General features: G+C 37.7%; 2 protein-coding genes across 6 annotated transcripts in view; one reads left to right on the forward strand and one right to left on the reverse strand.

Annotated features, from left to right (window-relative positions):
• adcy2a (adenylate cyclase 2a) overlaps positions 1-26883 on the forward strand; it is a 121249-nt gene that overhangs the window by 25479 nt on the left and 68887 nt on the right. For 3 of the 5 annotated variants that reach the window (XM_051865312.1, XM_051865311.1, XM_051865314.1), the window contains exon 3: positions 26546-26707. The exons of 1 other annotated variant lie outside the window; for it this stretch is intronic. In XM_051865312.1, coding sequence (XP_051721272.1) covers positions 26546-26707 — 162 coding nt within the window. Of the gene's footprint in view, positions 1-18816; positions 18889-26545; positions 26708-26883 lie in introns of all 5 variants that reach the window. One more of the 5 variants, XM_051865315.1, reaches the window with a different exon arrangement.
• Positions 18164-21840, reverse strand: LOC127497126 (P2Y purinoceptor 3-like). The gene has a single exon (XM_051865330.1). It carries the CDS (start codon positions 19224-19226, stop codon positions 18354-18356), a length of 873 nt encoding a protein of 290 aa, XP_051721290.1. The 5' UTR covers positions 19227-21840; the 3' UTR covers positions 18164-18353.

Genomic DNA, 26883 nt, shown 5'->3' on the forward strand with positions numbered 1-26883 from the left:
ATATAGTGTTGTTAATGTCTTGATATTGGCTGAGGCAACTAGTACGTCTAGTCTCTTAATGGCTAATCACGTTATCTCTGTGTGAGGTTCATGAGATGTTTGGTAGAGTAACAGATATCATTTGGAGATAATTGTATAATCTAAAAGGAAAAAAAAAAACGGCACTTGAACGGTAAAAAGATGAGAAAAGGCGCCAATATTTGCTGTGGCCAACAGACCACTATTACTGACAATGAAACAACTATAATATCACACATGAAATGTCACATTTACATTAAGCATTTGACAGATGCCTTTATCTAAAGCAACTTACATTGAAGGTATACATTTTACTTTATTTCTTGCATTCAAATAATATACATTTTAGTTTGTGCATTACCTGGGAATCAAACCATTGACCTTGTTGTTGCTAGCACAATGCTCTACTGTTTGAGCTACAGGAACGCAGTCCTGCTTTGAGGTGAGATAAATTTAAAACATTCCGAAGCAACTGATGTGAATTATTTGCACACAATAATTAAGTGTGCAAATAATGAATGAAATGAAGATTGAAGTGCCAATACTGAAATGTCAATTTCACTCTATTCTTTAGGTCATTATAGATTTAATTAATTTTTGGTGGATTTTCATAGGTTAGGATTGAAAGCCTGGGACAAGGGTAATCCATTTAAATAATGATCAACCTAATAGGACATAAAAGTGCCTGTAGTTGAAGAAAGATCCATGTATAGCAGTAATTCCTTTGAGGTTTCTAAATGAATTGTAATTACCTCTTTAGTTTGAGCATCACTATAATAAACAGCAGTTCTCAGAAGTGCATTGAAAACTACCCGCAGATTCACTAGGCAGCCCACAGGTCAAACGGAGCGTAATTCAGATTGACATTAACTCTGGATTGCTATGCTGCCGTCATTACCTTATTGTGAGCCTGCTTCAATGAACACAGCTGTAGACACTATACTGTCTGACTCTGCCAGCCACACATGGCAAAAGAATCAAATTTGAATATCTTTTCTGGAGTAATGTAGATTTCTTCATAAAAATGCTTGACTTCAATCGCTGTGATGATTCCTGACACAAATTAGTGCAGAGCAGATGCTGTGTGAAAAGACTATGCTCAGACAAAGGAAACCGTAAGTAATTTTATATGCTGGCCCAGTAGTTCAGATTTTTGCATGCCCTGCCAAAATATTCACTGGTCCCATCAGAACCTGTATGATGTGTTTTGTGAGGAACTGAACCCAGTCTTTATGTATTATCTAATATCTAATTAATTTAACTGGAAAGTTTTCCATGACATCTAACAATTTCGGGGTGAGTGTCCGAACATGATGAATCATGGGTTACGCTTAAGGTGATGATACACGGGGCAACTTTTTGAGCAATGTTTGCCGAGCGATGTTGTTGTGGGCACTTTCCCATTGTTAATGGGCAACAAATTTCTCTCTGGATATCCAGATAGAAATTTGTTGCCCATTCTCAATGGGAAAGTGCCCAAGCAACATCTTTCGGCAACATTGTCCAACAACATTGCTCAAAAAGTTGCCCTGTCATCACCTTTAGTCAAGTCAAGTCAAGTCACCTTTATTTATATAGCACTTTATACTAAACAGATTGTTTCAAAGCAGCTTTACAGTGATAACAGGAAAATGATTTAATGATGCAAACAGAGTTCAATTCTGCTGAAACGCAGCTCTAAAAAAAAGTGTCATTGTTCAGCTGAAGTCAGTTCAGTGTTGATTCAGTTCCGTTTGAAAGATTATCAATTATTAAATTGGTTCATTTAATCTATAAAGCAGTTCTGCAGTGATGTCATTGTCCAGCTCAATTCAGTTCTCATCCAGTAGTGTCAGTGCAGTCAAATCAATAATATTGTTGAATATTAAATATTAAACTAAACAAGCCTGAGGCAACAGTGGCAAGGAACCCAAACTCCATCAGGTGACAGAATGGAGAAAAAAAAACCTTGGGAGAAACCAGGCTCAGTCGGAGGGCCAGTTCTCCTCTGGCCAACGAACAAACACTTTTTTTATGAACGCGATGATTATGATTCAGCATCACAAGTCAGAAATCAGATTGTGGATCGGTAGCATTCAGATATTTCATCCAGTTCCTTTTGCTTGAAGATCGGATTCATCATGCCAATATAGAGATGAAGCTGGTCATAAGTCTGTGCAGAGGACTGGTCTGGATCTTGTGGTCTTTGCTTAGCCTCAAATATCTCTCCAAAATGGATTTAATGTGCGTAGGGATTTAATGTGCATTATGGGCACTGATCTTTGCCATTTTCAGACCTGGGACATGTGTACTTACTTTCAGTTGCATACATTCGCTCTCAAGTGGCCAAGACTGCAAGTGTGGGAATTGGGACAGGCACATTGGGCAGGGACTACCTATGTAATGGTATGTTGTAACTAAAATTATTGTCACTGGACATTTTTTCGGCCTGTTTCATTTTTTATATTGTTGAAAAACAATGTTTAGTTTTCTGGATTGAGTCAAAGGAACTAAAATATATTGACAAAATGGTAAAAATGTAACAAGATATAGATATATTTATGATATATATTTATGAAATTCATAAATATTTTACCTTTCTGTAGCTGTATTCTCTATAGATGCTATCAGTACATCCAGTACATACGTTTCAGCATCTACCCAAATGTACAAAAAATGTTTTTGTACCTGTAAATGTTACTTATGGATATCTTCTTATAAATAATTAGAACAGGCTGGCCTGTGTGTATGTCTTTGTGTGCCTGGTGTTCATGGTGTTTCCCTGACTATTTCCTAAGATGCTGTGATAAGCTTATAATAACAAGATGAGATTGAGATGAGATCCCTTAATTGATTGAAGGAAACAGTCACAAAATATTTACAGCGTGCCCCCCATTATTTTATTTCTCACACTTTAGATTAGCGTCCAATTCTCACTATTAACTACTAACTACAACTTTTGCTCCTTAGTTCACCCAAAAATGAAAATTCTGTCATTAATTACTCACCCTCATGTCGTCCCAAACCTGTAAGTCCTTCATTGATCTTCGGAACACAAATTAAGATATTTTTGATGAAATCCGAGAGCTGTCTGACTTCTCTATAGACAGCAATTTTATTACCACTGTCAAGGTCCAGAAAGGTACTAAAGACATCGTTAAAATAGTCCACGTGACTACAGTGGTTCAACCTTAATTTTATGAAGCAATGAGAATACTTTTTTGTGCACAAAAAAAAAAAAAAAAAGACTTTATTCAACAATCTCTTCTCTTCCATGTCAGTCTCCTACGCAGTTGATGTAGTAAACGCTGTGCAGCGCTTCCGTGTTCTACGTCAGAACGCCGACTCATTAGGGTTTAGAATATAAAAAAAATATATATATATATATATAATATTTCCCTCATATTTTGATCATTTGATCAAACTTAGAGGTCATTAAAAGGGTCATAAAAAACAAATATACAAGGTTTTAAGTCTGGTTTGTAAAACAGGAAATGTCGCCCACATTTTAAAACAGAGCAGGAACGATCTTGCATCTCTAAATATTACCCATCAACATGATGCAGAGCTGGGCTGGGCCTTCTCTATATGTACAAAACATCATTTTCATTTTATGTTTAAATCAAATGGATCCCTTATCCCGATCCCACAAAGACCTCTATATCTCCCTGAAGTGGGAAAAGGGCTTATCTGCTGAGGCCAGGCCAGCACCCCTGCAGAAAGGAGGGTTCAGGGAAGGCTCTCTACTTACAAATGGCTACAGCCAACCAGAGCAAAGCTGAAATCAGGACACAGACAAGTGTGGACATAAGCCAACACAAGTCTATTTCTTAATTTAAATTGTTTATCTAAGCTACCTAAGCTAATCATTTTTGCTGAGTATTTCTTCTGTTGGACAGTTCAGCTCACAGATTTCCTTTAGGGAGCTGTAACAACATTCATTAGTGAATAATAGGGCTGCACGATTTAACGCACGATACGAAAAATAACATTGAACTTAAATGCGATTATTGCTTAAACACAATTCTCTGTGTGCGATTATGAAATCGCAAAGGCTGCGATTTTTTTTTTTTTTTTTTTTTTTTTTTATGCGCAGCTTGTCAGTGAAGTACATGTCTCCAAATGCTAATCCATCCGAAAGCACTTTGAGTTTGAGTCGCTTATAATGTACATTTGAAAAAGCAACACGCGTCAAACATCTTTCCAGACATGAGAAGCATCTATTAACATCTTGTCCAACAAAAGACAACATTTAATAACCTGTTTTTACTCCAAACTCACTTAACGACAGTTGAGCATCCTTCTGTGAGATGATGTGGCTTCTTACACAGAATAAGGCAGTTGTGTGTTTATTAGTCATGTTTAATCAATCAAAGCGTTTCAATCTTCTGTTATTCAGCTATAGTGATATGACGCGTTTTCTTCTGCGGCAGGGCATATTTGGAGTTTCTGCGCAAGAGCGCCATCTGGCTTTCAATTTTAAAATATATAAACAGTAAAATTTACATTTTTATACATTGAATCTTATTCACTATAATTGTGTGGATTATTTTGTATTTGTACGCACGGGAGAACTTCTCACTAAAAATCTCTGCCTGGTTCACAACATGCGCATTCGCACATGAATTTGTTCTTAATCTCATTCTAATGTTAGTGAATTTGGAGTATTCTCAATGAGCAGCCGCATGCACAAGGATAGTCATTTGCATAAAACACGCCCAATCCATCCTCATAAAAAGGGTTTTCTACACAACCTTTCCTTTACAGCTTTTCGTCACTCTCGTCAAACATATGCCGACATGCTTTCACCAGATCCTCGAGCAATGCCAAGTGTGCCATTCTCAAAACCAGTTCAAACACAATAAACACCTTTTATACAGACCCAGATTACAGACCTCTCATTAGCCAGCTGTACATACGCGTAAATCTGCGTTATTCAGAGAAGTCTTGCAGCTTGAAGCTTTTCTTACTCTTTCATTGCATATGATGCAATATATTTAAGATTAAATGAAATTGTATTATTTATTAATTTTAAAATATAATATAATATAATATAATATAATATAATCGTGTTAAGATAAAGTATAACTTGCACAGAGAAAAAGCTTTTTGCATATGTGTGGTTTCAGTTGTTCATACAATTTTTCATAAATTAAGAATAAATTTTAGTACAAATGTTTTTTGGTCAATCATGATTTGCTCATGAACATGTTTGTACGCAGATTTCAAGCAAATTTGTGCGTACCAATGCTTAGTGAATGAGACCAATTGTCTTTTGGCAGACAGCTTTGATCTGGGTGGTATGAATGTTTTTACCAGCTGAAAAACAGATATTCAGACAGGATGTCTGTAATTTGTTTTATGGACCTGCTGCTAGTTATTATGATGAGATAATACAAGCCACCGTCGAAAATGGCTGTCCAGAAATGGATCAAAAGTGCGACCACTAAGTGGTCATATGTACTGGCACAGTTCCCAGGATGCTCAGTTTTATGGCTGCATTACTGTTCAGAATAAAGGTTACTCTATCTGTGCCTTTTTTTTTCAATCCCCATTTGCCCTGCAACATAATTGAGTCACCAGTGTTAGATTTCAGGGCTCTAAAGTAGCCCACAGACCAAAACAAATTACATCTAAATTTTAAATGATTACTGCAGCTCATTACCAAACCTAATGGAAACTACTGGTCAAGAAAATTGCGTACTGGGCAGAAACAAGACATTGTGGCATTATAAATGTGTGCTGCTTACTCAATGTAAATCTACATAAAAAAGGAGGTTGTCTATTGATGCCAATGATCAGAAGCAGGTGCCCAACCAAGTTGATTGCAACTTCCAAAAGTTGCAGTTGCAGAAATCACCCATTCACGTCTAAATTTGGTCAGTCCAGTCGAGTCTACCTTCTGCAGATTGTGTTTTAAAGGCATAATTTACTCCAACATTATTTACCTACTTTGATGTCACTTGAAATTCTGAACTTGAAACAATGTCTCTTCAAAGGAAAAAATATCACATAAAAAACTTTCACAATAAAGTAAAATAAATAAATGTTGTTTGTTATACATCATAATGAAGGTACATAGAATTTCATATCAGTTTCTGTAATCCGTTGGCACCCAAGACGTTACTGCACATGTCCTAGTACTTTGCACTCCACTGTAAAGACGCCAAAAGCACCCTTTAGCGCTTTTATTGCATTATAGCCCATTGCTTTCAATGTGAAACCTTTGCCATCAATATATGTTATATATTTGGGTATGATTTTCAATTTGAATAGCCACAAAAAAATTAGTTACATTACACTATTATGCCGTTTTTTTTTTTTTTTTTGAGCACCTAACCTGACCCCAGCTCTAGATCTAACCATTTCTTAACAGTATAAAAGAATGTAACAGTCAGAAAAAAAATAGTCACAATCATTTATTCAATAAACTACAAAAATTACAAATGTTTCAAGGCCAAACAATAGTTTTGTATGAGAATTTAGTTTTGATCATCATCTCCATTATAACATGCAAATCCTTCACAAATTAAAAAAATTGCCACCATGTTATGACAGCTTTAATGTGAAATGCCATTGGATCTCATGTGTCTTAAAGGGATAATTCACCCAAAAATGAAAATGTGATGTTTATCTGCTTATCCCCAGGGCATCCAAGATGTAGGTGACTTTTTTTCTTCAGTAGAACACAAATGACTCCAACCGTTGCAGTCTGTCAGTCGTATAATGCATGTCAATGGGAACACAATCTATAATAGTCAAAAAACATGCACAGACAAATCCAAATTAAACCCTGCGGCTCGTGACGACATATTGATGTCCTAAGACACGAAATGATCGGTTTGTGTGAGAAACCGAACAGTATTTATATCATTTTTTTTTTTTTACCTCTAATACACCACTATGTCCAACTGCCTTGCGCACGGCATCCGTTTATAAACATTTATAAACACAAATGATTCTTTCTTCGGTCAAAAATAAATTAAGGGTTTTGATGAAAACATTCCAGGATTATTCTCCTTATAGTGGACTTCAATGGTCTCTCCAAATGGTTGAAGGTCAAAATTACAGTTTCAGTGCAGCTTCAAAGGGCTTTAAACGATACCAGATGAGGAATAAGGGTCTTATCTAGCGAAATGATTGGTCATATACAAATGTATATGCTTTATAAACACAAATGATCGCCTTGCACGTGCTCCGCTTTCCGTATTCTTCAAAAAGCTTACGCAATATGTCCTACCCTTCCCTTTTCTACTTACAGAAAAAACGGAACTGGTGCCGCGTCCGTTCCGTAAGTTGAATAGGGAAGGCATAGGACATACAGCGTAAACTTTTTGAAGAATACGGAAAGCGGAAAGCATTTGTGTTTATAAATGTTTATAAACGGATGCCGTGCGCAAGGCAGTTGGACATAGTGGTGTATTAGAGGTAAAAAAAAAAAAATGATATAGATACTGTTCGGTTTCTCACACAAACCGATCATTTCGTGTCTTAGGACATCAATATGTCGTCACGAGCCGCAGGGTTTAATTTGGATTTGTCTGTGCATGTTTTTTGACTATTATAGATTGTGTTCCCATTGACATGCATTATACGACTGACAGACTGCAACGGTTGGAGTCATTTGTGTTCTACTGAAGAAAAAAAGTCACCTACATCTTGGATGCCCTGGGGGTAAGCAGATAAACATCAAATTTTCATTTTAGGGTGAACTATCCCTTTAAAACCTGTTATGATAAATGATATGCTATGATATGCTAAAGTTCAGATTTATGTTTTGAATTATGTGGCTGTGTTTACTCTGTTCCTGATATCATATGGCTTCACAAGACATTAAGGGTCATTTCTAATACTTGTTTAATCCTTTACTTGTAATTTTTTATGTTTTTTCATTTTTTTATTCATTTATAAATAAATCATAACAATATCAATGCCTTGTGTGTCAGTGTATTGATGCAGTAGGTTCCCATTGAAAACAGAGGGGTTATCGGCTATGTTGGCAAACATACACTACAGCAGTGGTCGGCAATAGGCAGCCCGCGGGCCAAAACTGGCCCGCCAGCAATAATGTCTGGCCCAAAATGGATCTGTTTGGAGAGCGCAGTTCAATGTTGCATAGCAACAACAGACGCCACGGAAGCGCAAGCGCTTTGGAAAGGAAAGAGGCACGGCCACGCTTTCCACGCGTTTTAGACGCGACATGTGAACGGCCCCTAATGTAATATTCTTTGCAAACAGCGACAGCTTCATTGCAGATAAAACACACCGGCTTTGCATTCACAAAACCAGGTAGGATGAACACATAGTTGTCTTTCCATTCTTCTTTGTATGCCCTATTTTCGCTGACAACTTTCCTCTTTAGACTCTTAGATAGTGTAATTTTCTCTCACCAGCTAACTTAAATGATAACATCACCACTCTGCACACGACGCAATAGTGTACCTCCATTAAAAAATGCAGTTTAGTACGTGAGGATGCCAAGGAATAATTCTGAGTGTAAAAGTAGGCTACGTCAAATAATTATTACAATAATTTAGGCTCCATTGTGTAACAAGCAAATTAAAATGATACTCATTTATTATTCACAATATGGAAATAAAACATTCGTTAAGAGCATGACTCAAACATGCCATTAATGGGCTTATTCAAGTCCTCTTTTATTTATTTATTTATTTTTTTATTCATTCCACATCTCCCACATGTTTATTTTTAGCAAGGCGGTCTGTGTTGCAAGTTGGTAAAAGAAGATACTTGCCAGGTTATGTGTCACTACTCTGCTTTATTAATTTATCCAGTGTAAAACCCGGACACTGCCACACAAATGTGGCTTTTTGTTAATGACTGTCCTACTACAGGATTTAACACAAAGTAACAGCTCACTACCAGTTACAAAAGACACTGTAACAGTCTGTCACAGGCAATTCTAGTTGCATTTTTTTTTTTAATCAAATGATTTTGTAAATTATCCTTTGACTATGTTCTGGCCCGTCATCTAGTGGCGAAAACGTTTTTTGGCCCGATGCCAAACTTATTTGCCATCCCCTGCACTATAGGGTGTTTTCTGCGTCTGTATAGTGACACGCACTTCTCTTGGACATGCACAATAACAAATGGCTTGAGAGTGAGAACGAATTTTTTGAAAATGTGAGAGCGCGCACTCACTATAATGAAAACAAGAACAGTCTGACCCACAATATAATTCTAATTGCAGCATCCACAGCTAACATCAGTACACCCAAACTGAAAGCTAACTAGCTGAGTGGGAAACACACAGATGAGCCAAAACATTTTTGTCTACCTGCCTAATATGCTGTTGGTCCTCCGTGTGCTGCCAAAACATCACCAACCTGCCGAGACATGGACTCTACAAGACCCCGAAGGGTGTCCTGTAGTAGTCAAGTCAAGTCAAGTCACCTTTATTTATATAGCGCTTTTTACACTGTAGATTGTGTCAAAGCAGCTTTACATTGATAACTGGTACATTATTTGGCTGCACAGCAGCTCTTAAAAGAATAGTGTCAATGCAGGCAGGTCAAAGCACTGTTGAATATCAAATGTCAAGTCAAATGTCAAGTGTCCCCAACTAAGCAAGCCAAAGGCGACAGCGGCAAGGAACCCAAACTCCATCAGGTGACATCAGTTGGCAGACAAGTGGCAAATAGGTGTTTAAATGGAGAAAAAAACCTTGGGAGAAACCAGGCTTAGTCGGGGGGCCAGTTCTCCTCTGGTCAACAGTGCTTTGTTACGATTCAGGTAGCTATCATAAGTCCGACAGGATCGCAACATTCAAAGTATTTATTCCAGTTCCATCCAATTGAGGATCGTATTCATCACGGCGGTAAGGACGGTTGTTGAGGAACTGTGTCGTGGCTGTCGTGTCGATGAGGCCCTCACAGTGGATGATCTAGTTGACTCAATCTCTGCTGATACTTCAGGGCTGCGTTGTGGTCATGTCAAGGCGCAGGTCCTTGGTCTCACCTGGATACGGCCCGGATCCGGTTGACTACGGTGAACCTCGGGATAACCAGAAAGACTAATATTAGCGTAGGTGCCATTCTTCTTCTGATGTAACGAGTACATCAGGTGTTATAGGAAGTGTTCCCGGTTCCGGCTGACCTAATTTATGCAGCCTAATAATCCTTTAACAGATTTGAAAATATAGTATCTGGCAGCAGATCCTTCAAGTCCTGTAGGTTGTGAGGTGGAGCCCCATATGCAGCAAAGTGTGATGTTGTGACACATTCCTCCCATAACCATCATGAAATGATTCAAAATTTAAAATATTGTGTAACTTGTGCCATAGTAGGCCTTCTGAGCCGATAGTTTTTCTTTTTCTCTCGCTTTCTACAGATCACCTGCAGAATATTTCTCCAGTGGAATTTGCAAATTCAATTTGCACAGCTGGTATATTTCAGTGCCAAAGTACAGCAGTCTGCGCTCGATCCTGGAGCTCCGTCTGCTGAACATTAACTCAAAGAAAGTGCAGTTTGAGAATAAACCTTCAGAAAAGTGTTTTGTTGCCGAGGCAACAGACTGTACTTCTGGTGGTGGAACTGAACTCATGCACTGTGCAAGCACAACTGTCTACTGCTTGTATCTAGTCATTTCGTCTCTGTCTGAATCAGTGCAGGACAAGGCAAGACATTTCTGTAGGTCTGTTTTACAAACTTTGGGTTCTAATGACAGCTACTTCAGCGGTGGTGCCATTGGGTTTACTTCATTTGAGAATGTTTCAGTGGTGGGTCAGTAGTCAGAGAATTTGGACTGTTAGCATCTCACTATGTAATAAGGGTTACACACAGATGCTTTTGGGTACTGTTGATTCAACCCAAGTTTTTCACTCAGGGTGTTTTGCGTCTGTCACTTGAAGACAGTGGCTACGTTTACATGCACCCAAATAATCCATTTTTAATCGGATTGACGGCTCAATTGGATTGAAAACGTTTATGTAAACACCCTAATCGATCCGGTTGAGCTCGATCTGAATGAAATTTCGATCGGATGGGAAGTGGTGGTTTATTCCTTTTCTAATCTGATCCAACAGCAAAAAATGACCATGTAAACGCTTGAATCTGACTACTTTCTCAATCGTATTCAGAAGTCTCTGGGGCACATGCACAGTCCAATGTTGACACGCATTACACAGTGCGCGCGTTCACGTTCATGTCTTTAGTTGTAAAATCGAATGCCAACAGAGCAAAAATAATGATGAGCTTTGTTGGTGTCACGGTCATGGTTGTCTCCGCAAGTGTGATTGATATGACGTCACACGCAGAGCACGTGCGCAGAAGTTTTAATCGGAATGTATATAAAACGCATATAAATGGATATTTGAACCAGATTACATTGTTTAGAGTACATGTAAACAGATCTGCAATCGGATTCAATTCATTCGGATTGACGAAAATTGGTGCATGTAAACATAGCCAATGATGACAGACCCCTCATTAGTAGGTTGGGACACAGTTTTAACAGGTTATTAACCCAGTTTTGTGGGTTAATTTCACCTCTTGGCATTCAAGCTCACTATACTAGAAGTGTTGCTCCTTCTCAGGCGTTATCAAAGGGTGTGTCTTTGCAAGACATTTGTGTGGTGTCAGATCTGTCAGATTTTATAATCTGGACGTAGACTTGGCTTCCCAGATTCTATCTGTTTGAACAGGTGTCAGGTTTATATTCTTCTATTAGTGTGTGCATATTTTCACGGGCTGATAAACTGTCACTTTGCTGTCACTTTGTAGTATGGCATAGTGTTAGTGCTTCCATAGCAGCAGCTACTAATGCAGCGTAGAGTGAACCCATGAAAGTGAATGTCTTGATTACGTATGCTACCCTGGTTTCCTGAGTAAGGAATGAGACGCTGCATAGCTCTGCCATACTCTTTTGTTACTGCTGTGATTCCTTTGTAGAAAAATATGAGAAGTTATATATTACAGCCGCATAAACTTTTCCTATTCAAAAAAAAAAGAAAGACAATCTTTCTTTATTTGAAGAATTTGTTTTGTGACAGGCTGGTAGATTTGTCATGTGCATTTAGTCCTATAAAGTGAGTGTAGATATTGAACTACATGAAATATAGGCATGCTTTTCTTATTTGATATATTACGCCCACATAAGCTTTTCCTCTCAGTGTTTAGGAAAAGTCGTTACAGTTCCCTTTCAATATTTCACTCGTACTGCGTCTGCTAGACACGGTGGGGAAAACTCCTTTTCTCCGATTACTGAAGCCTTATTCAATCACTGCAGTGAAACTGCACATCGATTGGTTCGTGTGTCTGTAATAAAACGAACCAATGACTGCATTGCGGAGCTGAGCGAGCCTATGGCGAAGCAGCCCGCCGAAATGGGCGGGGCATCTGGCTATATAAGCGGGCATAGGATCTCTGATTCATTCTCCTTCAGCGACGGCGCTCACTTCTCTTCGCTGGAACTTCGAGACTTGAAGCCTACTCATCGTTCTCAAGCAGTGGATCAAGCTGACACAGCGCCTTCCCGCTCTTGCCAGATTGATCGCCGCTCTCCCTGCAAGCTGATCATCGCGCCGCCTCTGTGGCCGGATCAGCTCGCCGGTTTCTGCCACCTGGTCAGCGCATCGCTCCCCAGCTGCCTGATCAGCATGCCGCTCTCAAGCTGCACTGATCAGTGCGTCGCTCACGAGCCGCTTTTAGCGCCTGAGAGAGCCTGTGTCAGTGCTTCCCCTGCCGTCGTTTGGCGAGTTTAAAAGAGCATATTTCTTAGCAAATTTCCTGCGGCGTTGTTTCAAATGTTGTGCCACTCATGCGGCTCCTGCAGGGCACCCCTGCACGCTGATGACAGGCACAGTGAGTGCGTTTCATGTCTGGGGAAATCCCACGCAGAAACTGCACTTACTGAGATGAACTGCTCTCAATGTGAGAGCATGAGTCTCGCCTCTCTGCGCTCGTGGATCGCTTTGTTTTCAGAAACTGGCTCCACCCCTCGCCCCCTCCTGTTTTCTTCCTCCCAGGAGCTTGTGAGGAAAAAACAGCGCACCTCTGCCCACCCACCACCATCGGGTGGAAGGTGAAAGTCACCCACCCTTCTAAGCCGTGCAGGATGACCTCGGCTCTCGCCAGACGTGCATACATCTCCGCCGGCCAGGCAGCCACTGCACTTCACTCCATGGCCGTGTTGCAGGTCTTCCAGGCCAAGCTCCTCCGCTCCATGGACGAGTCTGGACCCGACCGCTTTCAGAGAGCTGTGCAGCACGACGGGCTTGGCCCTGCACACCACGAAAGCCATGGCCCAGGCTATCGGCAGGTCAATGGCCAGTTTAGTGGTGCTGGATCTTTCTATTTTGGGACAATGCAACAAGTTCCATTATGGAAATGTGGGATGTGATGGGCGGACACCTGGAATGCTACGTCCCAATGACATCACCACAGCAGGAAAGGCGGGGATTAGTAATCTCCTCCCCAATGGGAAAGAATAAAGGCTTTTCCAAGTAAACAAACACTTCTGAGTTTCTGACCTGACGAGGGAAGAACAACAGCACGACCAAGGTTATACTCTTGCGAGTAAACCTTTCACCGGACGGACCTTCAAGCAGCTCAACTGCTTCTGCAGAGGACTTTGGCTACTGACCTGCATAACTCAAGTACCTCCAACCTACAGAAGATCCTGCGGACCGACCACCATTTGACCTACAGTTCTTTGGATTACACAAAGACCTCAGGGACTGTTGGAAAGCAACCCAGTCTCTCCCACTGCAAACGGAAGGATACCAGTGGAAGACGTTTCCCATCGCCGGACTGATTACCCGACCAAGTGAAACGTAAATATAAGCTAACCAAACCTTTTCCCAAAGGCCTTGGCATTAGGTTGATGCTATATGAGATTGCTATTTGTGTAGAGACTGTTTATCTAGGGTCAGCGTATACAGATAGATACATCAGACACGTTATCTGTATTCATAGTAAATGCTTATTTACTATTCCAGAAAGACCACAATTGACTCCCTCATAGACTGTTAATTACCCATTCATTGCTTTGTCCAATCTGTTGCTCATCTACTTGGCATTCATTTTGTTAACGTCCATTTGTGTAGTAGTTTGTAGTTTCTGTTTGATTATTGATTCAATTTTCTTAGTCATTTTCCTTAGTTGTTTAGTCATTTTCCTTAGTAGTATTTAGTGAGTGTGATATTTTACTCTTGTATATGTTTTTGTTAATAAATAAATTTTTATTGCAAACTGTGCATTCTTGTGTTGATAATCAGAGGCTCTACAAGCTCGCCCGAATCTCACTAAATTCTTTAGATTGGTCAGATGACAAACTTCCTCCAGTTTATACAATTCTAATTCAGTCAACAATATTCCATGATTGTTCTTTATTGTCAAGGTGAGAGTTCTTGGCTGGTGCCCCGAAATATAGGAAGGACTCAATATTAATATTAATCTTAATACAAAATATTAATATTTAAGACCATGAATAGCTACATTTGTGGTGCCCTCGTGTGAGGCTAGTCCAAAATCACTACAGTGATATCTATGGGGTGAAGGTTTGCCTGGTTCAGTTAGCCCGTGTTGGTAGATGCTACAGGCCAGGGATGGCTAATATCGGTCCTGGAGACCCACAGTCATGCAGAGTTTTGCTCCAACCCTAATCAAACATACCTGAACAAGCTAATCAAGGTCTTAAAAGTGATTATAAAGCTACAGGCAGGTGACTTTTTATTAGGGTTGGAGCAAAAAGTCTGCAGGACTGTAGCTCTCCAGGACCAACATTGGCCACCCCTGCTGTAGGCTAATATTTATGGGGACAAAATACATTTAGAAGTAGTGTGTAGTCATGAAATGTGTGACAAAATAATATATTTTAAATAATCAACATACAAATATATAATGTTTTGCAAGTCTTTCCCTGTGTTCTGCCTTTCATGTCACAGCTCAGGATATGCCCCAGCCAAGAAACTGTCATTGGTATAGCTCTCTCGTCTCTCCATGTATTGACATCTCTTTGGTGACAGTTCTAATTACTGATATATAATTAAGATCACTCGTTCTAACACACTAAAAACAGAATATATTACCTTTACATATTCCTTAGTGTAGTGGTACAGTTAATATAATTTATCACACAGGTACTTATTTAATGATCTACAGTAGAGAAAAAGTTATTGTTTACTTCAAACACAAGATGGAGGTAGTGCGAAACGTGTCCTGGTAAATGTTAAACAGTTCAGAACCTCTGTAAGATGAAAACATTATTATTATTATTATTATTATGATATGATTATGATATGAGGCATGTTAGCATATAATTTTATAATATTATGTTTAACTGCACTGTAATAGTAATTTACATAATTTACCTTCTCTTTGCAGGAAAATGAAAAATATGGAAATGCTCAGAGCTTGTGAAAGCATGTTGAATTATGGTACACATTATAGTACACATTCCCCTAAAAACAAAGAAAAGAAGAAAAAAAATCTGATTAGATATACTCATTTGAAGCAGCATTAAATATCCTTCCTGCTTAAAAAATCCTAGAAGAGAGGTCCATTTCACAAAAAGGAAAAATAATAAGAAGATGAAAGTCAGTATAATGACTCAGTCAGTATAATATACTCTTTTACTCAGTCAGTATAATCAAACATTTTGTTTAAAGAAAAAATATTGTTCCTAGAAGGATGGTTTTTCTAACATTCAAAAGGACCACTAGTGATGTTTAAAATCAATTTTCTTCTCCATTAATCTGTGAAAACTTTCTGGTAATTAAAATTCAGCAACTTTATCAAATATTGATGTACTTGATATACTTCTAACTATTCAGCTAATACTACTTTGCAATATACATCAATGCCACATCAGATATTAATGATGTGTGATAAGCAAAATAATTACGATGAATGATGAAGTAAAAATCAGGGGAATTACTTGACCTGGAATACCAATAAAAGAAAAAAAAAGACAAATACATGCTAATCAGGCATGTTAAAAAGTATTGGTAACATTTTACAATAAGGTTGTATTTGTTAACATCAGGTAATGCATTAATTAACATTAAATAACAATGAACAACACCTGTATTGTAACTTATATAGTCTGTTTTGGTTTCATTTTCACTGTGTTCTGTTCCTGTTTTGCCTGAGTTTCTAGTTAGTGTCCCCGGCTGTTAATTAGATTCCACATACCTGTTTTCTGTTCACCTTGATTACGTTCCCCATGTATAAGCCCTGAGTTTCATTCTGTTCCTTTGTCTGGCATTGTCTGAGTTTTACGTGGTGGTTTATTATTCCTAGTGTTCTCCTACTACATGCTCCCTGTGTGGATTCATTATTAAATACTGTCTATTGTAACTCTATTATTGTGTGCTCACTCATACAGCCACAGTTCATGACATGTATACAGTTAATCTTTGTTTTTATTTCCCAAAATATGAGCTTTATAAAATGAACAAAATGAACACATTTGAACAAAAAGTGGCAAAGAAATCTTGAATTAAATGCAATAATTTACTTGTATGTCTAAGCACTAGACTCACTCTCTCACACACAGTCCCTGTGTACAAATGACACACACACAGTCCCTGTTATGCGTTTCCCATACAAAGATGCAACTTGCTGCTTAACTAACATAGTATGATGTATTGTTGGAGAAATAGTTGTGACTGTTTCCCTAAACTGTAGTAACAAGGTCACACCTCTATCGTTTGAACCAGGTTGGTTCAACAATATAGGACTGTCGTTAATGATGTCACACAAGTGGTAGAGTAATAGAGTACCTCAGAGATTACATGTTTTTGTAGGCCAACCCGGAATTTAGTGGCGCACAGGTTCTCTCGATCGAAAGCCTATGCGTTTTTCCCATAGACTTTTGGAAAATCGCAAAAAATAAGCTCTGTGTTTAACAAAGGGTTATGACAATTACACGTTTTGTCTATCAAGATAATCTTTACAAGTTAACACAACATTTATACATTTTGAAGCCTAAATAAAGTTGTCAGATATGAAAAGCTAACAGTAGGCTATAAACGGACTACAGCACACCATGGTCGTGGATCAACATCACCACCACCAAGCTTCCTCAAACTTTATTTAAAAAACAACTTTATTTAAAAACATGCTCGCTGATTATGATCTGCGCTGTGTATGAATACTTATCCACTTTTTCATGAGAAATGCTGTCCTAATGTCCTGTTTGTCATGATGACGTCTAAAGTCCCCGCCAAAGGAAGTAGTCCCTTTTAGCAACTTGTTAGCAACCACCATTTTTAAGACACAATAAAGGTTTAAAAAATCACAAGCGGGTTATAACTGGTGTGTTTTATGTCATAGATCAAAACTTGAAAATATTTAGAGGCTTTGTTAACCACAGACCTTATTTCAGGCAATTTAGCAAAAACCCATTAAAAAAACCCCATAGATTTTAGGGCGATGGAACCGGAAGTCCTAAAATGCTAACTCGCTTCCGGGTTTTGCATACAAAAACACGTCATCTCTGACGTACTCTATAACTTCAGCTTACTAATCGATTCAAGATCAGAAACAGAAAGCCATTCATTTTTTAATCATGTTTACATGCAGTATGTAACTAGCATACTCCCATAGCTCCCATAATGTGGGGCATTCAGTCAGCAGCTTTCTCTACTGTAATTCTATCCACAAATTTGCAATGCTGTTTAGAGCTGGTTTCAGGAAATGACGAATCATTCAACTTAGATTTTAGTAATGACGGAACTTGCATGGTTGTTTTACATAATGTACGGCACTATTAAGCTAAATGTGGGGGTGGGGGGATGGTGGGGGTTACAGAGGTGATGCTGTCCCCTTTCAAATCGAGCACTGGGTATGACTACATTTCTTTGCTCATTTGAGCATCCAGCCTGATACAACAAACATTAGCTCAATGTTTTGCTCAATTTGTTTGTTTGACCAATGGCAGATGTGGTGTTCATGAGACCTGTTTGAGAAACAGTGGTTTTAATTGGGCAGTTTGATGCTAGTGGCAGAGTGGCAAAAAAAGTACACACTTCAACTTTCATGAAGTATTATTGCTGTAACCAGAAAATATATATGTAGTCATCATAAAAAAAAAAAAAAAAAAATTCACTGGTTTTGAAAGCTTTTAGAATCTAGCAACATTAATGCTCTTCCCCTTTTTTTTTATTATTCAACACAATCTTTGTGAAAACATTTGTGAAAACATTTTGTTCTGCACAAAATGTCTGAATGTCCCTTTTATAGCCACACTACATGTTTATGTAAAGTAATATGATAATAAATATAGTTGTCACCACATCAAATACATGAATAATTTATGCACCAATCGACAGAAGAACAAAAAAAAAAAAAAAACACACCAGCCCAAAAATAATGTTTCCCTTTTTCCCCTGTCTATTTCATAATTCTTCTTATGTTGAGCTGGCCTGTACTCTCCAGATATAGAACTGGCATAATGACACAGCCTGAAATTGTAAAACACACTGCAACGAATAATAAAATACAGTACTGAGTTTCATAACTCAGGTGATAATTGTTTCCCAGTGAAAAGACCATTGATGGTGGCAAGTAAACAATAAACGTCATGACAAAACTGTTAACGATGGTACGCAGGGCTCTCTTCTTCTGTGGATGTACATTACTTTTCCCAGAATGATTGGTTTTCCTCAGAGCTCGAAAAACTATGACATCACAGAAACCAATGACAGGCAGGGAAATAAACAAAGGTGTACACCCTAAAACAGTGAAATAGATCCAGGAACTGGAGGCTGCGAGTGATCCAAAACCAATTATAAACAACCAGATTATAACAGAGATTATCTTCCTAATCATGGCACTTCTCTTGTTGGTCATGTAGATGATGGGATGAACCACAGCAAAATAATAATCTCCACAGACACAAGCCATGAAGAGAGGTCTGCCAGATACGGTTAGTGAATACATGAAGTTACAAAACCATTCAAATTGTATGTTGTGCCAGATCATGTAATTAAAGACACTAAACGGGAGGATGCTTAGGTAAGAAAGATCAATAAAGGTCAGATTAAACACAAAGAAGTCATTAGAGATGTTTTGTCTGTGTCTTTGACAAAGTTCCTGAAGTACCATGACAATGGCTGGGAAACCAAGGATTAAGCAAACAACAGAGAAACCTGACCAGAACAGAGGACCAATAGGCTGTTCAGTGCAAAAATAGTCCTTGGTGACATTTGAAAAATCTGATGAATTCTGAGTGGATGATAATGTCTCTGCCGGCATTTTTAGCATAAGAATTTTCTCGTTTATTTCCTGAGCTGAATGGAGAAGAAAACATCCCAGTGAGACTTGTGTTATAGTAAAAGTTTTAATAGCTATTACTGTGTCCAATACATTTTAAAACTGCACTGCACTGAGATTTAATCTACAATGCTGTTTTAGTTAGCATGAATTTGTAGATTAAAGGCTACTAAATTGGCTGATCTTAACTAATTTGTGTCATCATATTTCAACATTTTATATGTAAAGAAATTATAATTTTTGTCTTACCTTAAAGAAGTCAACTTGTGACTGAGAGACCATGAAAAGCAACAAGCTTTGGTTGTGAGGAATATGTGTCACAGGTGTGTACATTATTCAAATCCTTTCTAAAGTTTTGAATATGGAGTTGCTATATCAGTAAAAAAAAAAAAAAAAAACTGTCAAAACTGTACTGCATACAAGTAATTATACTATTCCAGTCAATCAATCAATCAATCAATCAATACACAAGTTCATAATTAATATGAATAATGCATAATGTATAATTAATTCTAAAGTGAAGGTAATGGTAACCCACTAGTAATGATTTAAGTGTTACTACATTGTTCAGAAGAAACTACTAATTTTTTGGATCCATATTCTAAAGTGAAAAACATGATAACTCCCTAGTAATTACTGAAGTCATTGTAAGCTTTTGATGTTTTTGTAAGGTTCTGGATAGTAATTCCTTCCGATGGATTTGGTAACACTTGAGTCATTTCTAGTGCGTTTCCATGATCTTCAATTTAGAATACTGATACAAATAATTAGTAATTCCTTTAGAAGGATGTAATAACACTTGAGTCATTACTATCCAAAACTTTACAAAACCCTCAAAAGCTTACAATGACTTCAGTCAATATTAGGGAGTTATCATGTTTCTCACTTTAGAATACTGATCCAAATAATTAGTAATTCCTTCTGAAGGATTTGGTAATATTTGAGTCATTACTAATGGGTTACCATGATCTACACTTTAGAATTAATTATATTTTTGCATTAGTCACATTAATTATGAACCTGTATATAGTAGTTCTTAGTAGTCCTCTGGGAGGTATGAAAAAAAAAAAAAGTATTTCTTGATTAGCTAATAGTGAACTACCTCATTCAACTGAGCACTATTAATTACTAATTCATTAATCAGAGTTTCATGTTAGTTAATAGTAGTAACGATAATAGTAGTAAGAATGTTAATAGTGTGTTACTCATTTGTTCCTGTAGTTATTCATTAATGACGGAACAGTAGTCTAAAGTGTTACCAGAATATCTTCTCTTACAAAAAAAAAAAAAAAAAGAACAGTAGCACTTTATTTTACAGTCCTCTTCTCCATGTACATACAATGTACTTATTACAATAATTGCAATAACTGGGTAATAACTAGGTACTAACCCCAAACCCCCTAAACCTAACCTTAACCCCTGTAGTTACCTTATATTACCCATTATTTTCTTACGTAACTATTCCTCAAGTTCATTTTTTTATTGAACTTGAAGTTCAAACATATTTTCCAAGTACTTTGTGTAGTAAGTATACTAATATCAGTGTACTAGTATACTTTAATGTGTACTATGTGTACTAAACTTTGCATTGTTAGGACGTTTCATGTTATTGCCTCCTTAAGATTAATCACTTGTTGTATTCCTCATATGTATTCCAAACAAGGCATAAATAACATGACTCTGCTCAAATTTCATTTGAATTCTCCTAGCAGGCAAGGTGGAGAAACCTTTTTTTGTACCATACCATTTTGTATTTTTATTTAGGTCTACCCAGAAATAAATACTATCTTGTTTTCCTTTTCAGTTGATCTTATTGTGCTTAATAAGACACTATACTAGCACTCTAGCATAAATTAGGATAATGATTAATGAAGTAATTGCAAACACTTTATTAAGATGAATATATGTCACAAAATCTGTATTGTATTTGTACAGTATAAAAGTCAACACAAAAAAGATATTATAATTTTTAATGTACACAATTCCAATATATAACAACAAATGTCTATATTTAAGTAATTTGGCTATTAACCCCCAAACGACCATTTGTACATTAATCATTTTCAGGTAAGTTCAGTAATGACTATGACTATAATTGTAAGACCACAAAGATAGACTAGGAAAAACTCTATTTCCATTCCATTTTCATCTCCTTATTTTTAATTTTTCTGCAATATTTTGTATGTTGAGCTGACCTATGCTCTCCAGATACAGAAATGGCATAATGACACCTCCAGAGACAATGGAACATATTGCAATAAAGATTAAATTGCAGTAGTACATATCAAAACTTATTGGTAAATTGTGTCCAAATGAAAAGATAAGTACTGGTGGCAAGTAAGCAGTGAAAGTCAAAATAAAACTATTAATGATGGTACGCAGGGCTCTCTTCTTTTGGGGATGAATATTACTTTTCCCTGAAGGATCAGGTTTTCTTAAAGCTTGTAAAACTGAGACATCACAAAAACCAATCACAGGTAGGGAAATAAAAAGAGGTGTAGATGTAAAAGTGGTTGTAAAAATCCAAGGATATATGACCATAAGAAGTCCAAAACAAATGATAAACAGCCAGATTGTCACTGCGATTACCTTCCTGATAATGGCAGTTCTCCTGCTGTTGATGTAGATGATGGGATGAACCACAGCAAAATAATAATCTCCACAAACACAAGCCATGAAGAGAGGTCTCCCACATATGGGTAGTGAATATGTGAAATTATTAAAGAATTCAAATTCTGAGTTGCGCAAAAGCATGTAGTTATAGACACTGAAAGGCAAGCAAATTAGGAAAACAAGATCAATGATCGTCAGATTAAACACAAAGAAGTCATTAGTAGAAATCTTTTGTCGATGTCTTTGACGAAGTTTCCGAAGTACTGCGACACTGGCGAAGATGCCCAGAAGAACACAAAATGTAGAGAGACTTGACCAGAACACGGGAACTGTAAAGTGGTCACTGCAAAGCGTAAAATAGTTCCTGGTTCCATTTGAGAAATCTAAAGCAAACTGATGTAGAGATAACATCTCTAAAGGCACTTCAATATAGGAATCTCTCAATCTGCATGAAGAAAGAAAGAACTCAATGAGACTTTTGAAGTTAGACTGATCTGCTGAGGACGATTAAATCTACAATACAGTATTTTATTTATTTATCTTACCTCAGTGATGTCTATAATAACTAAGAGATGCAATGAGAGGCAACAAGTCTCAATCATGAACAAGGTCTGAGAGGTCTTACTTGTACACATGTATCCCTTGACTGTGAAGTTTTAAATATGGTGCAATATAACATCACCAGAAAAACAAACACTGCTCTGTCATCACTGAAACAAAAGTACACAGCACTGGAGGAGAAAAGGTTTAACACATCATTGTTATCTAATGACAGTTCAAAATGCCTGTATTTTCTATCTATCTATCTATCTATCTATCTATCTATCTATCTATCTGTCTATCTGTCTGTCTGTCTGTCTGTCTGTCTGTCAAGAAAGTAATCTATATTCAATGGAGCTTGATGTTGGTGACAGTTCAAGAAGGAAATTTTTTATTCTGCAAACCATAGTTTCATTTCCCTAAAATGAAGGGGAGAAATACAATAGTGTGACATACAGGTTATTTAATCCGTTTACATATTTACAGTTTTTAACATTTTAATAAATTTTAAAGGGTTGCAAAACACTAAAACACTTTTTAGATATGTTACTAGAAATGTATGGGTTGCACATATATAAGAAAAGAAGACAGTGATGGCATGCAATATATTTATTTTTGAGTTGGGAAAACTATTATTATTACAAACCCGATTCCAAAAAAGTTGGGACACTGTACAAATTGTGAATAAAAAAGGAATGCAAGGATGTGGAAGTTTCAAATTTCAATATTTTATTCAGAATACAACATAGATGACATATCAAATGTTTAAACTGAGAAAATGTATCATTTTAAGGGAAAAATAAGTTGATTTTAAATTTCATGGCATCAACACATCTCAAAAAAGTTGGGACAAGGCCATGTTTACCACTGTGGGGCATCCCCTCTTCTTTTTATAACAGTCTGCAAACGTCTGGGGACTGAGGAGACAAGTTGCTCAAGTTTAGGAATAGGAATGTTGTCCCATTCTTGTCTAATACAGGTATCTAGTTGCTCAACTGTCTTAGGTCTTCTTTGTCGCATCTTCCTCTTTATGATGCACCAAATGTTTTCTATGGGTGAAAGATCTGGACTGCAGGCTGGCCATTTCAGTACCCGGATCCTTCTTCTACGCAGCCATGATGTTGTAATTGATGCAGTATGTGGTCTGGCATTGTCATGTTGGAAAATGCAAGGTCTTCCCTGAAAGAGACGACGTCTGGATGGGAGCATATGTTGTTCTAGAACTTGGATATACCTTTCAGCATTGATAGTGCCTTTCCAGATGTGTAAGCTGCCCATGCCACACGCACTCATGCAACCCCATACCATCAGAGATGCAGGCTTCTGAACTGAGCGCTGATAACAACTTGGGTTGTCCTTGTCCTCTTTAGTCCGGATGACATGGCGTCCCAGTTTTCCAAAAAGAACTTCAAATTTTGATTCGTCTGACCACAGAACAGTTTTCCACTTTGCCACAGTCCATTTTAAATGAGTCTTGGCCCAGAGAAAACACCTGCGCTTCTGGATCATGTTTAGATATGGCTTCTTTTTTGACCTATAGAGTTTTAGCCGGCAACGGTTATTCCAGATTATTCCAGATTCTCTGAATCTTTGGATGATATTATGCACTGTAGATGATGATAACTTCAAACTCTTTGCAATTTTTCTCTGAGAAACTCCTTTCTGATATTGCTCCACTATTTTTTGCCGCAGCATTGGGGGAATTGGTGATCCTCTGCCCATCTTGACTTCAGAGAGACACTGCCACTCTGAGAGGCTCTTTTTATACCCAATCATGTTGCCAATTGACCTAATAAGTTGCAAATTGGTCCTCCAGCTGTTCCTTCTATGTACATTTAACTTTTCCGGCCTCTTATTGCTACCTGTCCCAACTTTTTTGGAATGTGTAGCTCTCGTGAAATCCAAAATGAGCCAATATTTGGCATGACATTTCAAAATGTCTCACTTTCAACTTTTGATATGTTATCTATATTCTATTGTGAATAAAATATAAGTTTATGAGATTTGTAAATTATTGCATTCCTTTTTTATTCACAATTTGTACAGTGTCCCAACTTTTTTGGAATCGGGTTTGTATTATTTTTGTTATTATTATTATTATTATATTATGGACTGTTTTCTTCCGGGTTTAAAATCAATATTGGGGTGAACATAGCAGGGCTGTATAGCATATGCTGTGGCCCTCCAGTGCCAGACTTAAGGCAACCTGCTTTAGTGCAACAGATGAAGGGTGATGCATTGTAACGTGTAGTCCTGGCTGCTTATAGGGGTTTTCGCACCGAATAGTTCTAGGAACTCAGTTATAGGAACTAGCCACTAGGATAGTTCCCAGAGAACTAATTTCATGAACTAATAATCATGTTCCTGGTTGCATTCGCACTGGCAATATGAAGTCTTTTGGAACTCTGAAGTGGACGACAGCAGCGTCCTTAAGCGCGACATTTACAAACGCTAAAAACCAGTGGATGGAGGATACCGTGATCGGAGCTGTGTTTGTTGTGTGTCGTGGGATTCGTGTTAACGGAGATGGAATGTAAATGCATAACTGAAAGAGCAAAAAGTGGGGCTAAGAGACGAAATCTCCTATGACAATTTTCAGTATTACATATCATCGAGGCGGAGAAAAGAACACAACCCTGCAGACAACAGGTAAATGCTGTTATCGCTGTTTTCCATGTTCATGAAGTAAATATGTTTACACGGCTTTTTAAAATTGCCGGGTGCCGATGTTTGACATGCGTTTGACCAATCAACGTACACTTACGTCACGGATAGTTCCTATAGTGTTGGTTTAGACCCTACTCTGAAGTAGGAGCTAATTTAGTTCCCCCAAAAGGAGTCCCTAGAACTAAAATCATTCCTAGTTCCTGTGGTGCGAACACGGCAAAATCCGGGTACTTCAGCCAATAGTTCTAGGAACTATGGAAAGGTGCCTCTGGTGCGAAAGGCCCTAATGTGACGGTACAATAGGCAAGTAGCAAATACAGGCATTATTTTGAATTTGTTGAGTGGAAAAATAAAAACAGTATTTTTACAATTTATAATCTATAGTGAATTACTTTTTGAGTACCTAATCCTGTTCACAGGTGTATGTACATGAATGTTTTCTGATAATCCTAGTTCTGTCATGACAACTCTCAGAGTGTTTGGCATGGTAATGGATATGACAGTGTTGATATGTTTGGTCTTGGCAGAATAGATCTGCTATGCTGCTGCTGTTATTGCTGCTGCAGAGCAAGTACGAGACTGTGAATAAGTAAGACATGCTGCTGCTATACAATTTAGCGAAGGTGGAGGGTTTCTGAGCAAGCTACAACTGCTGCAGCAAATGCCAACTAAGCATTTAAAGGTTGAGCAGCGAGCTCATTGGCTACTGATACAGCAGGAACCAATTAGCTGTGCTCTATAGAGAATGATGTGATTGCAAGCAGATTGAGTTAAGGACCTATTAGCCTGCACCATCTAGAGTTTCATGATAGAACTTTGTATTTTTTTAGTATCCAGGTGTCACTGGAGGCTTTGTATAAACAAAATTACTTTACATAATCATAGTTAAACCAACACAATGGAACTCTAAACAACATATCAGTCATCAGCCTTGACAACTTGTCACCCACAAGACAGAGAACAAGAGACTGATAATGCTCTACCAGGGCGAGTTGTCACACTTTTTAACTCTAGTGAATATGTTAATACTCCAGGTAGGGTAGGGTTTTATATATATATATATATATATATATATATATATATATATATTTTTTTTTTTTTTTTTTTTTTTTTTTTATACACGTCATTTTCTATAGGCACACATCTAAGTCTTGCCTACAGAATAGGGTTAGGGTTTACATTTTTTATTGCCCTGGAAAAAGATCAATGAGCACATGCTGTAGTAGGTCATGTTTAAAGATTTTTCAGCAAAATTTAGCACAAAGCAAAACACAATTTCAAAGCATTATTTTGGCCAATTGATATTAAACTTAATCAATCACAAATAAAAGTACAATTTTTTTTTTTTTTTAAGAAAAAGTTACCTGTCACAACCTGACAAAACTGAGAGCACAGTTCATAATTTTTTGCTTACACTACTAATACCTCACATAACCAAAAAAATGTTTTTTGTCATAATGTTTTACTGTCTCTTGTTCTGATTATTCCAGGTGTCATTCTTCTTGTTCATCATTTTTGTTGTATACACCATGCTTCCCTTCTCCATGAGGGATGCTATCATAGCCAGCGTGCTCACCGCGTCCTCTCACACTGTTGTCCTCAGTGTCTGCCTCTCCTCTACAGTCGACCATGTGGAGCCCCTGGTATGGCAGGTCAGTGCTCTCCCGTCTGTCTTGCTATGTGCGTGCCAAGAGCTGTGAGCTTTACACTGTGAGCCAACTGCTTAAGTTTGCCTTGTCGGTTGAAACCATTGCCAATTGCTGCTTGCATGTGATTGTGACAGTATGTCTGTGAGAACAATTATGTATGCTTAAGCCAGCGATGCTTT

This window comes from Ctenopharyngodon idella, chromosome 16, assembly GCF_019924925.1.
Source record: "Ctenopharyngodon idella isolate HZGC_01 chromosome 16, HZGC01, whole genome shotgun sequence".
NCBI lineage: Eukaryota > Metazoa > Chordata > Actinopteri > Cypriniformes > Xenocyprididae > Ctenopharyngodon > Ctenopharyngodon idella.